The sequence below is a fragment of the Vigna umbellata genome, chromosome 11 (genome assembly GCF_029865625.1).
Source record: "Vigna umbellata cultivar VRB3 chromosome 11, Vumbellata_1.0, whole genome shotgun sequence".
NCBI lineage: Eukaryota > Viridiplantae > Streptophyta > Magnoliopsida > Fabales > Fabaceae > Vigna > Vigna umbellata.
In genome coordinates this window covers 2,939,910-2,958,883 of record NC_142175.1, presented here as the reverse complement: position 1 = coordinate 2,958,883, position 18,974 = coordinate 2,939,910, and the positions used below count along the sequence as shown (strand labels likewise).

Genomic DNA, 18,974 nt, shown 5'->3' with positions numbered 1-18,974 from the left:
GAAATCATCACCATCACGCCAATGCAGAATGCATCCTTGTCGTCATCTCCAACCCCAAACCTGCAAACAGAAAACCAATCAAGAACTAGAAACGCAAAAACGCGAGCAGCGGCGTAGAGGAGCAAAAGCGGTGCAGGAATTTCCCTTCCCCAATGTTCTGAAACCCTAATTGGGAGGGGAGAGTTTTGACACGTGGCATCACCTCATTGGCGCGTCCTCCTCTGGTCAAAGCTGGTCAACTAAGGGGCTTTCTTGTAATTTCAAAAATTCAGAAGGGGCTAAAGTGCAGATAGAGACAATTTTAGGGTATTTGTGCAATTTTGGAAAGTGAGAAAAGCTAAAAGATACAATTCAGTTGTTAAATTAATGTAATTTGGGAATATCAACAGAAAATATCTTCCAAATAATGTTATAACTATATAAATCTTTTAGTTATTTGGAAGATATAAGAAAAAAGATTTTATCAACTGAATAATCAGAGTCCAAGCCCAATCAAACCCTATATAAAGAGACCCAGGGGGAACTTCAATTCATTCATTCATTCTCTCATACTCCTCTCACTTTTCTTTCATCTTGTATTCAACTCCATTCATTGAGAGCTAAGCATCTAGGGCTATTCTACTGTAATTCCATTATGGATTCTGAGGTTAGATTGAGTTAATGCAATTGTTTATTTTGATTATTGATTTAAGTTGTTCTCTCTCTATGTCTTTCATCTCTTTATCAAATTAAAAGCAAAGATTTTTGCATCATAATGTGTTTGAATCTACATGCATATTGATTATATGAGTTCTAGGGTTTCTAGGTTTTATTGAGAATCTACTTTGATTTAATTTAGGAACTTTCATATGATTAAATGGTTTTTACTATCAATTGAGAATGTACTTTGATTGATTAGTAATAATTTCAACTATAATCAATTGAGAATTTACTTTGATTGATTAGCTTTTAATTTGGTTAGCAGATTTAAGAATAAACATGATTAAACACAATAGAATTTGATTGAGAATGTACTTTGGTTGAATTTATGGTGAATAATCTAGAAAGGTTTTGTATTTGATTGAGAATTTACTTTGGTTAAATGCATGATCGTCGTCAAATTAATTAAGAATGTACTTTAATTAATTTGAAACTTAAGCAATAATTAATTGAACAATTATTCGTGAATAACCGATGATGAATCTATCTTGAAAAAGCAATGGAATTAGCCTATTTAATCATAATTGTTTTTAAGTTTCTTATTTATTCTTTAAACATTCTTCAACCATTACTTTTATTCATAAGCATTGCATAACATTCATAAGAGTCAGATATTCAAAAGCAATTCCGTGTTTGTAGGGAGACAACTCAGGGTTACTTTAGCCCTATCTACTTTCTTGGATACTACTTGGCAATACTGAAGTTGCCTTGAAAAGTAGTATTAATTTGATAGCTTCAACGACAGCGTATCACTCCTACAAGAATTTCTTCACCCATAACAACTCCTTACATGCTTCAGTAAGTGCAATGAATTCTGCGTCAGTAGTAGACAACGCTACACACTTTTGCAACTTTGATTGTAGACTGAAGTAGACTTTATGGAATCAATGTCTCCAGCCATATATGAATTTGAGTAACCCACCAAAGTAGGCTTATCACCTCCAAAACAAATCCTCAAACCTTTAGTACCACGAAGATACCTCAAAATCCATTTCACAGCATTCCAATGCTCTCTACCTGGATTTGACAGAAATCTACTGATTGTACCAATATGTGCAATATCAGGCCTTGTACATAGCATTGCATACATCAAACTACCCATCGCAAAAGCATAAGGAACTTTGCTCATATCCATCTTCTCAGCTTCATTTGAAGAACTTTGTTTAACACTCAACTTAAAATGAGTAGCAAGAGGAGTACTTACAACTTTAGCATTTTCCATTTGGAATCTTTGCAACACCTTCTGAATGTAGTGCTCCTGTGATAACCAAAGTTTCTTCTCTTTTCTATCATGAGTGATACTTATACCAAGAATCTTCTTAGCAGCTCCCATGTCTTTCATGGCAAATGACTCGCCTAGTTGCTTCTTCAACCTGTCAATTTTGGATACATCTTTCCCAACAATAAGCATGTCATCAACATATAACAACAATGTAAAGAAATCATTCTCAGAAAATTTCATGACAAAAACACAATAGTCAGAAATAGTCTTCTTGTAGCCTTGCTCACACATAACAGACTCAAACTTCTTATACCACTGCCTTAGAGCTTGCTTTAACCCATATATGCTTTATCATAGCCTACACACATAGTCTTCCTTGCCTTCAACAAGAAAATCATCTGGTTGCTTCATGTAAATCTCTTCCTCCAAATCACCATGAAGGAAAGTTGTCTTCACATCCATCTGCTCAACCTCCAAATCTAGAGTAACAACTAAACTTAACACAGTTCTAATGGATGTCATCCTCACCACAAGTGAGAAAATCTCATTGGAGTCAACACCCTTTCTTTATCTAAAGCCTTTCACCACTAATCTGGCTTTATATCTGGTAAATGTAGAATTGCTCTCTTGCTTCACCCTGAAAATCCACCTGTTCTCTAAGACTCTCTTACCCTTAGGCAACTTCACCAAGTCATAAGTGTGATTATCATGCAGAGATTTCATCTCATCCTGCATTGCATCCAACCACTTTTGCTTTTCTTCACTTTCAATGGCCTCCTCATAACATTCAGGTTCTCCCTCATCAATCAACATCACATACTCATTGGTAGAGTACTTCTTAGAAGGTTGCTTTGGCTTGTCAGATCTTCTGGGTTGAGCTTTTGGTAACTCAGGTATATCACCAAGACTCTCATCTAGTGACACATCATCTTCCTCTTCATCAACATTATCAATAGGAAATTCAATCTCCCTTCTTGCGAGAATATGCGAGGAACACCAAACAAATAGAACAAAAATAGAATCCAAAAGCACAAAGAGACACCAACAATTTTTAACGTGTAAAACCCCTCAATGCAAGGGTAAAAACCATGAGTCGTCCAGACCAAAGAATAAATCCACTATGATCAATAATAGGGTACAAAAGAGTCTCCAATAATAACACCAAATGGTTTGTTCAATAAGCCAATTTAAATAAGCACAAATGCTTACAAACAAGAACAAAGAAGATGAAAATTCTCCAAAATAGGGCTGCTGGTGCGGGACCGATTTCTCTCAGTCTAGACCTCCAATTGACGATCCGAACGATCAGAATGAAGAACCATACGTCTGGAACCTATTGTCCAAAAATCAGTTTGATCCAACGGTGAAAGACTTCACAGCGAGGAAAACAGCAATGCAGGTTTAGGGTTATGCGGGAATAGCTTTCTCTCTTCCTTTTTCTCTCACTTGGCTTTTGCCTCTCTTCTAATGACTCTAATGTGTCATACTAATCTAACTCATCTCTATTTAACCTAGTGAGACATAAAGGTCCACATTATTTGGGCCTATTCTCCACATAGGAAGGGAACCCAATAACCCAACACAACTGTGGGAGACGACATCGTCTTACATCAATGGTGTGGGGAGGCAACAGTGCGTGGACGACAAAAAAGAGAAATGAGAGACATTGTGTGATGAGAAACAAAAGATGATTGTATGGAATGATACTAAAATAATATAGAAATTAAAGATTTAAAGATACTATGACTTTGTTGAACTAACAGTCATGATAAAGTTTTAGCATGACCTGTCTTCTACATAATAAGTTTTGAACATAATTTCAATTTTATTACCGTCCTCACTTACTTTGACAGATCTACTACACTTATCATAATAAGTTTTCCATTTTCATTTTTTATGATAGTTTCCTTTTATCAGTCATAATAAATGTTATTTTTATTATAAATATGTCATGAGTCAAATTATCACAATAGATTAATAGATTTCTTTAGTCAAGAAAACAATCTAACTCTTCCCACAACACACACTCACACAGAAGAGGGAAAAAAAAAATTTATATTCCCTCTGGAAACAAGAATACAATGTACACAAACAACACTCACAATGGAGCACTCTCCCTCAATAGGATACAAAGGTCTTGTCTATACAAAAGAATTAACAAAGCTAACCCCTTACAAGAGTTTCCCAACCTTCTTAAAAGGCTCTCCTACCACTAACCAATTGTTAACCGAACGGTTAACAGTTACAAACATTACAGCACCCCTAACTTCCTAACTACTTCATAAATTCCTTTTTCTCCTCTCATAAAACTCTTAATATTCTATCGCAGGTCCTCTTTTACTAATCATAATAATTGTTATTTTATTACGAAAAGGTCACTGATCCACTTATTATAATAGATAGACTACAATTGTCAAAATAAATTGTCATTCATTATACTTTTTCCACTAGTATTCGTGAGTTTCTTCTGCATCACTTTCTTAAACACTAAGACATGGTTTTGAAGCAATAAAATCGTTCATGTTTCAGCTTGTGAATCTCTTTTCTTTTTAGTATTAAAGAAAACATAGTAATATTGAAAACAGAATCCATGAATGGTTGCCAAAACATATTATGATATAGAGGCAAAGAGAGAGACCGAAATAAAGCTATAGATGCACTAGTACAGGAGAAGCAAATGACCTCGGTTATTTTTGGTCATAGGCCCCGGTTTAGAAACCGAGGCATATACGAACGAGGTAAAAAGTCTTCTTTTTATGCCTCGGTTTACAACCGAGTTAGTATCTTGACTTATATTGTCTCAGTTTAAACCTGAACCGAGGCAGTAAAATATTTTTTTTTATTTTTTTTATTTTTGCCACATCGTGGAGTACAGGGAAGCATTTTTTTTTCTGGACATTGTGGAGCACAGGAAAGCAGAAGTGGGAAGCAGCGATGGGATGCAGAAGTGTGTTCAATCCCTTCATCCCTTCATCCCTTCATCACCTGAAAACACCAGAAAACAGCCCAAGCTTTACCGAAAATCCCTTCATCCCTTCAATCCCTTCATCACCGAAAATCACCCAAGACCAACCCCTTCAATCCCTTCATCACCGAAAATCACCCAAGACCAACCAAGAGTTTAAGCAAAAAATAAAAGTTCAAGATCAAACAAAAAAACCTAACACCAAAAATACTTCCCCTCTCCAAAGCTTCAAACTTTTATCGATTCAGTGTCCAGCCAAACCCCAATACGCGACGGTGGTTGTCGGTGGTCGATGAGAAGAACAGGCGGCGGTGGTTGATGAGAAGAACAGGCGGCAATGGTGGACAATGAAGGCAAGGACCAGTGGCGACGGCGGCAGTGGTGGACTTGGTAGTGGTGACGGCGGGGAGGCAAGGACCAGTGACGACGCTGAAGAACAGGCGAGCGGTGGTGTGGCGTGGCGGTGGTGAACAGCGAGCAGAGAGGTTTTGCGGGAAGAGAGGTTTTGCGGGAAGGACGACGGGGGCGGTGGTGCGGTGGCAGGGGGAACTGAGACGAAGGGGCGGTGGTGCGGTGGCGTGGCGGCCGAAGCAAAAAGCAGTGGTGAAGAGGGAGCAGAGAGGTTTTGCGCGAAGGGGGGAAGGGAGGTTTTGCGGGAAGAAGAATAGTGAAACTGAAAAAGTTTTGAACTTTAACCCTAAAACGAGGCAAATATAGGCCTCGGTTAATTTCCAACCGGTGCCGTATACCTTTTTCAAAAGCGGATTTAAAAGAACCGGTGCAGTATACTATTTTTCAAAAGCGGGTTTAAAAAAATCGGTGCAGTATACCCTTTTTAAAAACGGGTTTAAAAGAACCGAGGCATATAGTGTCTCCAAAATTACATTTCTGCCACCGCATTTTTATATGCCTCGGGTCTTCAAAAACCGAGACATAATACGCGATTTAAAAACTCTATTTTTACTAGTGATGTGACTAAAAATAAATAAATTTTATAAAAATTGATATAAAATACGACTAGTATATATGTTCCAAAATGTCAACCATTTTGTTTTTGGGCTCTAAATCTAAATCCATCAATGGTAGCGAAGAGAGGCATCGATGGCAGTCACATAAGAGCTTAGGGTACTAAATTTATTAGCCGAAATGCACATGAACATCAATATTAAATGGTAAAATGCAGTAATAGGAAGAAAATAGAAGAGCAAAGTTGAGGCTGCATTTCTGCCACCCTGCAACACCTTCTTGCATTTGCATTGCACCCTCTTTCATGTGACCTCTTCTTGCACAATCCTGTGAACCGCTTCAATTTCTACATACACCCTCTTTTATATTTTAATTATATTATACAAAATGCACCTCAAAACTCATCATAACTTCTCAGAAATTCCCACACAACAACAATGAGGAGGACTTCTCTCTACGCTGCTGCTGCATTTTTCATTCTTTTGTTACTCTGTGTTCCAGTTATCATCCCAGCAAGACACATAAATCAATCACGTTCACGTAAGTTTAACTCTTAAACAGTTCGAAAAACAATGTTGCATATGATGATTCAATGGTTGTGAATCTGATGTTGCATGACTTTGATGGTAAACAGGAGATGGGCATGTAGGTGGTGGAGAAGAGAGTAGAAAAGATGGAATAAGAACGAGCAAGGTAAGGAGAGAAAGTTGCAGCATTGGGAAGGAAGAATGGAAGGAAAAGACACACTAGAAATAGCAGGATTGCTCTCATGCGCGTGGATCATGTTTGCCATGCAGGTTGGTGAGGGTGTTATATCAAGGAGGAGGTTCATTGGAAAACACAAACACCAATGAGATCTTAGTCCAACCATATAAGGGATTGACACCACTCTTTACCCAAAACCTTAAGACAATTAGCTAAAGAGTCTTTCATCTTTATATAGTGCTTTACTTTCTCATTTCTATCCAAGGTGGGACTTAAACTCACGCTTGAATTTCAAACCGTGACCTGGTCTCTTTGTAGTCTCAAAATACAACAGAGACAAACCTTTTCCATATTTATCACTTCGAAATATCTTTCTCGGATTCAGTAATATATTCCGGATTCGAAAAGTTAAAAGAATCATAAATAAATTTTCCTAAACTCACCCCACCGACGACAACAAGCAAAACCAAACCAAAATTCATACTTCTACTAAATAAGTACTCATACCTCTATTAAATAAGTGAAGAACCTTGTTGCAAAGCTTATAAAGCTTTAATGATCATCAAAGACTCAGGACGAAGAAATGTCAAGGAGATAGAGGCAGAGAAGAAAGAAGGAAAAATAAAATAATAATATATTATAAATTCATAAGGGTAAAATAGACATTTTAAAAATAGAAATGATACTTTAATTCACATAAATTTTTTATATTTATTTAACTTTATTTTATTTTAATTTTTTTTAAATATAAAAATTATTTTTTTACAACTATTTTATGCTTACATGTGTTACATGAATGTAAATGCGTATGTGGTACAAGAGGTAACAGCTCCCTAATGTTATAACTTTGATTAATTATTTAGTTTTGTATAAGTAAAGAGTTATTAGTTACTTTAGTGAAGTGTTTTATGATTAGTTGTATGACCTAGATATTGTCATATGCAAGAGATTAACGAGTATACCTTTGAACACATTTATGATTAGATGTATGACCTAGATATTGTCATGTACAAAAGGATGATATTATGTGAGAAAATAGGGCACAATTTTACCATTGAATATTACATAATTAAACAAAGATAATATATATTGTTATTTTTACTTATTCACGTTATTATTCATCAACTTACACTTTAAGGACTTCCAAACTATTCATAATTTACATTTCATTTTATAAAATTTAGACTTCATTTATAGGCTAAATTGCTAAATTGCCGCAAGCAACCCTTAAACATCTCTTAATTGGACATGCTAAAAGTTTTCCCAAGGAAGAGGATAAAAACATCTAGAAAGTTTAAAACCTTGGCGACATGCAGCAGAAAATAATCATGAAACATTCGGCATTGTTTCACTCACAGTTACAAAGTACGCACAAGAGCAGGAACTCAAAATAGATAGAAATGCAAGTAATTTTTGTTAGTTTCAAAATCATGTAGTACCTAATCAGTCAATCCCAAAATATAAAATTGTTCCTTGAAATCATGAATCCCACATTCTACTTTTACCTAGTGAATCCATTTACATCACAGAATCGATTCACTTAACTTTGGTTGCCTTGTTACATTTGCAAGGAAAACAGACAATCATCACTTAGCCCGCATCATGCCCATTATCCAGTACTCACTGAGGACCAATGATGATTTATTAGGCAATCTAATGGCCAATATGTATTCGAGATCCATTTGACATTGCACTGCCAGACGTGTTTCCCATCATTTTCACACTACTATTCTCCAATCCACTTTTAAGCCAAGCAAGGTTACTGATGTCTGCAGCAATTGCAGCCAACTCAAAATTTGGGAAAGATGGGGGTTCAGAAAATTCGATGAACTCCGGTCCCAACAAAGAGCTTTCGGACTTTCTACCATTTGGAGAAGCACAGCAACCATGGCCACACTGGTGAGGTACTGCCTGATCACCACAAATTCCTTCAACCATTCTACAAAATTCCATATCTGGTCTTGACGATTGTAAAATGGGACCTTGCTTCGGCACTGGCCTTTGAATTGATGTTGAAGGCTGTATAACATCATTTGAGTGATAAACGTTGAAAGCACTTACACGAGCTACTGGCCGAAAAAGGGTAGGTGGATCCTTGACTTTGTGGTGTAATTGGCCCTCAGCTTGTGCTTTACCATCAGATTTATCATCCATGATATCTACAGAACTGACATCTCTCCCTTCTGAGGATTTCAAAGAAACATCCCCACATGATAGAGTGTCTTCCGAGGATGCTTTTGCTTTCTCCAAGCTGGCATCTTCCATGAAGTTACCAGATTCTAATTTAATCTTATCAAGTTCAACTCCCCGACGCCTCAGAGTGGAATTCCAGTGGTTTTTAATGGCATTATCCGTTCTTCCAGGTAGAAGCCTGGCAATGGCTGCCCATTTGTTGCCATGGATTGCATGAGCAGCAACTATGATTCTGTCCTCCTCATCTGAAAAGAATTGTATTTTGCAAGCTTATATCTTTAGGAGTGGCATGATACGACATGACAGATGATACCTCGTAGTTTCTAAACAAATATATCACACAATTCTAGTGTAGGACACAACAGTACTTGCAATGTGAGGTACATTACAAACATATTTCAATGCAATGCATGTTTGTTAAATAATGGATTTATTATGCCTCGAATCATTACATAGTGTAGACACTTACAATTTGTACCTGGCTGAGCATATCTCCTTACAAAAAAAGAAATTGTCCTATTTATCGACAAATGTTGTTCAAAGACAAAAAGTCGTTCTAAGCCAGAAGTTGTTTAAGACAACGCAACAAATGTTGATATAAAAACAATCAGTGAAGTGAATATATTATAGTATATGCTTCCAGAAAAAAAGTATGATGAATGAGACAGAATACTACTTGTGATAACATAACTGGAATAACTAATATAAATTAAATTCACAACAGGTCAAAGCTTAGATATAGTACAACAGGTATTGGCCATACTGTTCTTCAATAAAATTGACCGAGTGTTTATATTTCCTTTCAATGTGTTGTCAACCTCAATGCAGCCTTCAATTTCATATCACCAACTACAATTGGCATCATGATATCACACATCATTTACTGAAGAAAATAACTACAAGTGCTATGTTGTCATTCTAAAGTTATTCTTGGAAATTGATTGAAAACAAACTTTTTGACGAGCCTCATTCCAAAGCACCACATGTGTCATGTTCTAAAAAGTACTCCTCTCTTTCAAGATTATTTGAAGTATGTTAAGCCGTAAAGCCGTAGTAAGGTTTATCGCTTTTTATCGAACTCAACCACATGCTCCATTGCTTGTGTTGGTCCTTGTCTAACACTTTGAGTTTTATTCTTGCTCTTATGAAAGGAGAATGTAAGTTAAATTCAAGCTCACAACACAGTTTTGATCTGTCCTAAGAATTTTCTCTTTCAACACATGTGTTTGAGCACCTGAGTTCTACTCTTCTAATTTCAGTTCACTACAGTGTCTTTTTCACTGTCTTCCATTGTCTGTTGCCTCTGTCTACTGTCGTTTCCCATGAGGAGAGTTTGTTTCTAGGTGCTTTGATGAATAAAGCATATCATTCTCTTGAAGAGTCAAATCTTCCACCTTTATTGTCTGTCATCGACGTACGTCATTTTCGTCGTTCACCGCGAGGGAGAGTCTGTTTCTATGTGGTTCAATCTAGTCCCTATAGTCTATCGCTGTCAGGCATTGTAGGTCACCATCCGTTAGTGATGAGTGCATATTTATGCCCTCATTTAACCTTTAATACTGGATTCTTAATTGGTTTTTATACTTTAATAGAACATTTTAATTAGGATTTGTTATAATTGGGTTTATTTAGCATGAGATACAAAAAAATGTTTAAAATAGTTTTTCGGTTGCATAAATGTTTTTTTAGATATTTTGACGTGTGTTAGTGCAGCTGCAGCTAAGTTGAGCTCATTGAGGTGTGGAAATAAATTGGTTAAAGTTTCATGACACCTTAAAGATAAATCCAAGAATAACAAATAATCAAGACCACAAGAAGTCAATCCAAGTATAGTATGAAAAAGTGAAGAAATTTGGCTAAGCTAAGAGAGGGAACAGGCAACAAAAATTGGGTCTTGCGGTTTTCTCTACCAAAAGGGCTTTGATAATTGATAAATGTTTATGATTAAAGATAATGTGGAAAAAACATATCTTAAGATATTTTATTTGATATTGTTAAATAGTTACCTTATTTAACTATATCAATAAATATCAAAAGTGTTGGAAGTCCACATTGACTAGAGATAAGACCAATTTATAATATATATATAAGTAGGTGTAAATCTCACCTTACAAGCTGGTTTTGTGGGGTTGAGTTAGGCTTAAAGTCCACTTCTTAACATGGTATCAGAGCTATGGTTAGAGCCTATCCTAGCGATATTTGTTGTTTGTTGGGCATGTTGTTCCACCCGCTATCGGACTGCTCTCGGACCACCCATTAATGTCTAGTCTCACGCTCGAGATGGTGTTTATACCTCAGCGTGAGAGGGTGTGTTGGAAGTCCCACATCGACTAGAGATAAGATAAAACAAATATATAATATATAAGTGGGTGCAAACCTCACCTTACAAGTCGGTTTTATGGGGTTAAGTTAAGCTTAAAGTCCACTTGTTAAAAAAATATAATATTTGCCAAATCTTTTTTAGTCTAGCAAATATATTCTCAAATATATTTAGATCTACACAACAATCAAATATATTTTGAATATTATGGATTATTTAGAAGATAATTGGAGAAGATTGCATTATCATAAAGAAGATTACAAGAACAGAAAAGCCTGAAGCAAAGCCTAATCCAATTTCTATATAAAGAGACCTAGGGAAACACTTTAGGAGAGCTTAGGAACCCTTTGGGGGTTCAAATTTCGTCCTCTCGCTCTTCTCTCATGTTCTCCACCCTTTATTCTTCTATTTTCATGTTATTTCATCATTCCATGGAGTGCTAAGCCTCTGGGGTTGATTGTACTGTAATTTCTTAACTGGATTCTGAGGTTAGATGAATAAATTTGTTTGTTCTTTTGATTCTTGTTGTGATTTATTTTTATCTATGTCTTTAGCTTCTTAATCAAGCAAAAGTAATGATTTTTACATCATAGCAATTTAGCATGGTCTCAAATATACATAACATATCAATCTTATGAGCCCAAGAGTTTTTAATTTTAATTGAGAATCTACTTTGATTAAAGTCAGAAACTTTCATATGATTGAATGAGTTTTTGCCATTAATTGAGAATGTACTTTTTGATTAGTAGTAAAAACTTTAACAAGAATTAATCAAGAATGTACTTTAGCAAATTAGCTTTTTACTTGATATAAAAGGTAAAAGAATAGATATGATTAGGCATAGTAATATTTAATTGAGAATGTAATTTGGTTAAATTTACTATGAGTAATCTAATCTACAAAGTTATTGCTTTTAATTGGGAATGTACTTTGGTTAAAAGTGAGAACGCCAACAAATTAATTAAGAATTTACATTGATTAATTTGAAAATCTAAGACAATAGTTAATTGAACAATAATCTTTAGATAACCAATAATGAATCCTATTTTGAAAAAGTAGTGAAATCAACCTAGTTTCTTTATATTTGTTTTTATCTTTTTAAATCTCTTTATAAATTTCTTTCTTTCTATCTTTTGTTACTTTGTTCTTTAATCTTTTTTTATCTTTATCTTCTTTATTATTTTACTAACCCCTTTAGTATAGCTTTTATAAAAACTAATTTGTTAAGAATCAATTCTGTGTTCGTTGGGAAACAACTTATGATTGAATTTACCCTTTCTATTTTGTTGGCTTATATCTTAGCAATGCTGAAGTTGCTATAGTTTAGTAGTATTAATTTGATCGCGTCAACAATAGCGTATGAATTAAGAATCAAATATTAAAGGCTACATGAGGACATAAATATGCACTCATCAGTTAGCTACTAATGGAAATCTAGTCCTTGATGTTTGTCGTTGTCCACCATTGCAAGCCCCATAAGTTACAAAGGACAATTTAGTCCCTGTAGTTTGTTGTTGTTTGTCACCGCTGGTCGTCGTCCATTACTGATGGTAATCTTCTTTGTCAAAGTCATCTTGTTTGTCGACCTCTGTTCGCACTCTTTATCAATTGAATGTCAATAATGCATTCCTCAACAATGATTTGTAGGAAGAGATTTATATGAAGCAACCTCCCAGATTTGTTGCTTAGGGGAGTCTTTTGGGTTGATATTTCGTCTTCTATGTCATATTCGCAAATCATTAACAATTTGGTGTCACTTAAGTGTAGAAGCAAATATTTTCAGCGATCAAGGAAAAGTGTATGTGGAAGTGAAGATGGATTTGGCCATTCTGAAACATAACCTCCCAGACATCAAAGAGATAAAAAAAAATGTTATGTGATTTCAAGAAAAACAAAAAGTTATCTAAGGAAGGTGAAAATTCAATTAACGGTGAGGAAGGAAGAAAGATTTGTCCACGACAACAGATCCAATAAGGAAGATGAAGATGCGCAGAGGCCGTGATAAAAAGGATAGAATTATCAACTTTTGTTTATGTAGTTATTTTCATATAAAATTATATTATTTTTATATGCACATTGTTAGGATATGGCCTCCTATCACGAAGGTCTATGAAAGAAGAAATAAGGGTAAAAAATACAGCCAATTGATTTAACTCAAGCATCTGACAAACCAATTAGTGGTTATATAGTTGTTGTGAGGGGAAGCTAGGTATATATAAGTCTATTTTTGAGTCTTGGGGAGACAAGGAGAAAATAGGATTGTTAGTGGGAGGTTTTGGACCCTTGAAGTGCTAGATATTGTATTTGTAAACTTTTGTACATTGTAAGTTCTATACAGAATTCTAATTTTTCCATTTGAGAGTTCCTTCCCTTTAGAGTTTTTGGATCCAGTTTCTATAACAAATTTTTCTAAAGGTGTACCATACCCTTTATCTCTTAAAAAATCCTAAAATATACCTGTATCCAACCAACATACTTGAGGATGACATGGAAAACAGAATGGAAGCCTTGAAGAACAATGGGAAGTTCTTCACGGAATCAATTATTACAAATTACTTCTCGTGTCCGCTAGTTCGGCAAAGATTCAGAAAAAGATGGTTGGTAATGAAGGAATTCCACTATTGGTGACACTGAATGAAGAAATAGAGCATACGCTTCACAAGACATAAAAAGAGTAAATGAGGAGAAAACAGAATCATAAAAGTAAGACAATTATGAGTCCTTCTGAGATGAATAAAAAATCTTGGGCCAAAAAGATTTAATTTCCCAACATTCATGGCGGAAACTGAGTGCGTGGGTAGCCCAAGGTTAAGAATTTCTTGAAAGTACAACAGACGAAACCAAATCTGAAGGTTCATCCGTTAAACAACATTTTATTGTCAATCTGCTCTATTGGTCAGTTAGTTGCGACAGGGATAAATAGAGAAATAAATCACAATTCCTATCAATAAGAGAGATGGAAAAAGAGCCGTCTTGTCAATTGAGAAGAGTTTTGGTCATCGGGCATTGGGAGGTGCAGATCCTCAAAATTCTGTTGTCTTTTCCCCTATTCTTTTCCAGTAAAGGCAGATTTCTTTATGATTCTGATCCAGCTCCTACCATCAACTCACATTCATGAACTTGCAGGTTAAGCAGGGCACTTGCTTGAGTTCTTGAGAAAGAAGACATAAGATCTGATGTGGATAAATGTGATACAGGTGACAGCTCAAAGGTTCTAAAGAGGTCGTTTCTGAAGCTTGTACAAAAGATTAGGTACCTTATGGAAAATGGATTTACTGATGAATGCAGGATTTGGTAATCTTGGTGAGAAGGGGCAAAACAAGTTCCCCAATTACTAGCCCGTAGAAAAGCCAACATGGTTGAACTTGGAGCAACTGACATTGATGGGTCCCAGAGAATAGCTAGTTATTGTAATAGAATTGATTGGGCTGCTAAAGTTTATAAGATTGTGGCCTTGGCTCTGGTAGAAGAGAAAGCATATTCATTAATTCTGGAAACTGAAGCAGCTGCTCAGTTGTATAAGGGGTACCTTGGAAGGATGGTTCACTTCTTTGGTCTCCATTTGTGATTCGGTAAACCATTACATGAAGTGCTGCTTCTCTTTAATCTATAAATTTTATCACATTTAAGGTGTAGTTTCCAAAAAGATTGGTACTACTTGAGCTAAGGTTCCTAGACATAAATTTATTCATTTAACTTGATGGAACATCATTTTAGCTAACTCACTAAATCATAGGAATATATACACAGGCCTACCAAATAATCTAACGTTTCAAGAATTTGGCCTCAAAAAAATTATTAAATAAAAAGAAAACGGATTACTATGGTTGTAAAACAAATCTGCAACCACAACCATGGCGGCAATGTCAAGGTTTTTCTCTCAACGTTGAGCCATTGCGACTGCAATTACGGCTACAACAACCACATTTTCCCACAATATCAAGAATCGCAGATACCTTATAGCCATTAATACTCACAGGCACAGCATCAGTCAGCGAGTAATAGCTATACCCTATAGCAAATAATAATAACCAATCACCATCTCAATATGACACTAAGAAAATTCTTGAAATAACAAGAAGATAAAAAGGCAGGATTTATCCATTAAGAAACAATAATGCACACAGCAAATCCAAATGTCCAAGCAAAGTCAAAAAAGAACCACATAACCCATTAAACTATAAAAACAAAAGATCATACACAAAAACATTACGATAAGAAAATTCAATCCATTCGTAAGGTCAATTCTAAAACATTAAAATTAAATCAAACAAAAACAAAGTCAAATTTAAATTCAAACCCACAGTACCAATATCGATCACGTACCGGTGAAGGGTTTGCGCTTAACGGAGGGGTCAAGCTGGTTGCACCACCGGAGACGGCACGACTTGCCGGATCTTCCACTGATCCCCCGTGCGATGAGACTCCAGTTTCTGGCGCCGAACTTGCTCACGAGACGACTCAGAATGGCGTCCTCTTCCGGCGACCAAGGGCCCTTCACTCTGTCCTTTCCACCGCCGACATCACTGCCTTCTAACAACAGCAGTCCCTCGTCACCACTTCCGTCTACGGCGGTGGCGGCAGTTTCTTCTGGTTCCATCTGTGAGGTTAGTTAAGGTGGAGAAAGAAAAGACAGAGGAAACTAGCGCAAATGTTTCGGCACTTTTTGACCCATGTTTTAGCACTTTCAAAGGGAGGTTTGAGTTAATATAATTTAATTGCAATTCTACCCTTGTCTCGCTTTCTTCAGTTACGCGCACTGGACTGATGCAGTTTTCATCATATAATTACTACCATTTTAATGTATACTAGACTAGAAAACACGTATACTTCCACCTAGGTGTATTCACGTCTCTATAAAAAATAAAAGTTACTTTATTACTTTACAATTTTTTTTATTTTTATAAGTAATTGATAAAAAGGTAGAAAAATAACAATTTTAATATTTAAATATATATATATATATATATATATATATATATATATATATATATATGTGTGTGTGTGTGTGTGTGTGTGTGTGTGTGTGTAATTTTGTAAATATGAGATGGAAAGGTATTTAGTTATTAAAGAAAATGAAAGTTCGATAAGGTTCAATTTAATATATGTAAAATTATTCAGCAGGAAACATGCAGGTATTCACCTTTATTAAGATTAAAAAATATGCTTTTTCAAAGATGGAATATATTCTCTTAATATTCTCAATTCCAAAAAATTTTGATCGATAAAAAAAAACTGTCTAGTTTAAAAGATATCTATAGGTATTTTAAAATCCACGTTCTCATCAATATCTAAAAAATATATATTTTATAAATTTTTAAAATAAAATTACAAAAAAATATATAAATTAAATATAAATTAAAATTTAATTTTAATTAAATTTAACCTGATAAAATATAAATTAATTTTAATTTTAATTATATTTAACTTAATAAAATATAAATTAATTTTTCTTTTGCAGATAACAAATATCCATGGTACGGGTAATATAATAATCTTACTCGATCCATTTATAAGCGGGTATTAAAATACTTGTCACCTGTTACCCGCGGGTATCAACTATTCGTCGTGGATTTTATCTGCGGATAACCACATACACATGTAATTTTGTCATTCCTAGTTATGCTTATGGAAAGCAATATGATATTCAAGTAACCAAAAAGCATCATATGATAATATATGCACTAATTAATAAATTTAATTAATATATCTTGTAGTACATGTTATATTTACTATTGTTCATGATCCTTACTTAGATGGGTCTGGACCACATGGCCTAATCACATGTTAATCTTGAAGCAATCCTTTATTTCCTATATAAATTGCGGATTATCATTGTCAATCGATCTTGTTGATATAAATACGTCACAATCGAGTATGTATTGGTCGAATACATGTCAATCCAATAAGCCAACATGTACTCAGCCATAAATAGGTCATGGTTGAGATGTACCTGGACGTGTGAAGTACATTAGCCCCTCAAGCTTTAACATGTTATATGTCAAAGACTTATAAAAAGATTCCACAGATATCGGATAGTAGGATATGCACTAGTTATAAGGATGTTGGCCTTTGGCTCTCGTTCCATTTATGAAGAAAATTTGTATTTCTTTGACTATGTAACCTTATAAGTATACTAGCCCCGAACCTCGAGAAGTGCAGTCGACAAAGAGGGTTGATTGATGGGTGTTAGACTTAGAAGTGTGCAATATTCGTTACTCCTTGATCTTTAAATCTTAGATGATGTAAAGGTTAAGATTGAAGAGGAGGAGGTGAAGGGTCACAAAAAAATTTATAAATAGTGAAACCATATTACGCATTTAAGTTCTTGTAGCACTTATTCTTGTGGTACCAATATATGTGTCAAGAGTAACCAATGATCTAATTTCCACATAGCATCAAGTATGTCATTATCTAGTAGTTTTGGTATGTATATTAGGGATATTCTAGAGCTGAGTAGTAGTAAGTCATTGTGTGGTGATCCATTAATGGTATCTCCATTTAATAGAGAAGTGAATATTGAGATGAGAGAGGAACCTTTCAATGAGGTAGCCAAGTCTATGTGGCCACCTAGGGGAAGACATGAGTGGGTAGAACCAAAGGTTAAGATGTATACATCAATGTTTAAGTGGTCATCTATGTTGAGGTCATGGTTGAATAGTATACATACCTTTGAAGGGGCCATATTCTAAGACATAATAACTTATGAAAGGACAAGTTCAATAAATTATGTCTTCCATGGACGATAGGGTCATACCTAAAATTTCTTTTATGTATACATAGCATTTTTCATTTAGCTACACTTTTGCTTACCCTTTGACAATTTCACAATGGGGTACTACACATTTTGAATATGGCTCTTACCTAACTACACACAAACAAGTGGGGTTGCATGCAAACATTCTAGCTTGTATGTAAATAATTGGGGTTAGACCCTACACCGGTGCTTCTTACATTTGTATAATACATGTCCTTGGCATCTAATTACTTGGCTTTCATTGGGGAGTCAAGTGAGGACATGCTTGTTGGGTTCTTATACCTAGTCTTTCAAGAAACTTAAAAATGGTTTTCTCAAAGTAATGGTTATCCAATAAGGGGCGTTCTCATTTTTATGATGTGATCGGCAACCCTAAATTCCCTTTCTACTAGACCAACAATCTAACTAGGTACCAAGAATGGTCAAAGCATAACATGATATATAAGGATAAAAGAATACTAAGTATCCTGATTCAACTTCCCTGCTGCCTACCGACTAGGGAAATAGTTAAAATATACATGTCTCCACGTCCTGTGGGTGACATGACTTGTAAGTTTATTCTTATATCCTGAGTATGAAGTACTATACGGCTAATTCTAAATACATTTCATTTGTTGTAGTGATAATGGAGCATCATGCAAAGAAGACAGGAACTGGCAATGTGTTCTAAAGTTTAAGGAAGAAGTTGAGTTGCACTGAAGGGGTTAGTGGTAGATATACATCCTCCTTAAGAAAGTCCAACCTAGTAAAGTGCAAGGGAATGGAAAGGATACGAAGAGTTTGAAGACCAAGTTGAATCCAATTCTGACTATCAAGTGATTATGGAGGTTTACTCATCCACTTAAGTATGAAACAATGTGTCCAATTTAACTTGAGTGAGGAGGATCAAAAGATGATGGATGAAAGAAACTCAAAGATATGCCAACTTGGAGGAGGATAATACTACTTAGAGTGTCAGATAACCTCACCCTTAGAGAAAATCATGCCTAATGCCTATTTTGGATAGTCTTGGAAGGCAAGATTAATCTTCTCTTCTAGAAGGTCAACCTTGGAGGCTTGGACACCAAGCTAGGGTTCTCTCCTTTTCAAGACACCTATTTTAGTTAACCTAGTTTCTAGAACTTTGTTTTGTATTATTTCACCTTAG

The 18,974-nt window shown here is 35.3% G+C and overlaps 1 protein-coding gene across 1 annotated transcript; it reads right to left on the bottom strand.

Moving 5' to 3' along the window:
• Nucleotides 1-7,923: 7,923 nt before the first annotated feature.
• Nucleotides 7,924-15,765, bottom strand: LOC148190765 (transcription factor MYB1-like). The gene is made up of 2 exons (XM_088102174.1): nucleotides 15,397-15,765; nucleotides 7,924-8,995 (listed from the first exon to the last, which is right to left on the bottom strand). The coding sequence occupies exons 1-2, from the start codon at nucleotides 15,668-15,670 to the stop codon at nucleotides 8,211-8,213; spliced, it is 1,059 nt and encodes a 352-aa protein (XP_087958300.1). The 5' UTR covers nucleotides 15,671-15,765; the 3' UTR covers nucleotides 7,924-8,210.
• Between the last annotated feature and the right edge of the window lie 3,209 nt (nucleotides 15,766-18,974).

Excerpts from the sequence above, each read along its gene's own strand:
- LOC148190765 (XM_088102174.1), bottom strand. The coding sequence starts at position 15,670 with ATGGAACCAGAAGAAACTGCCGCCACCGCCGTAGACGGAAGTGGTGAC. Across the intron at positions 8,996-15,396 it reads TAAGCGCAAACCCTTCACCG|ATGAGGAGGACAGAATCATA; the intron begins GTACGTGATCGA and ends AATTCTTTTCAG.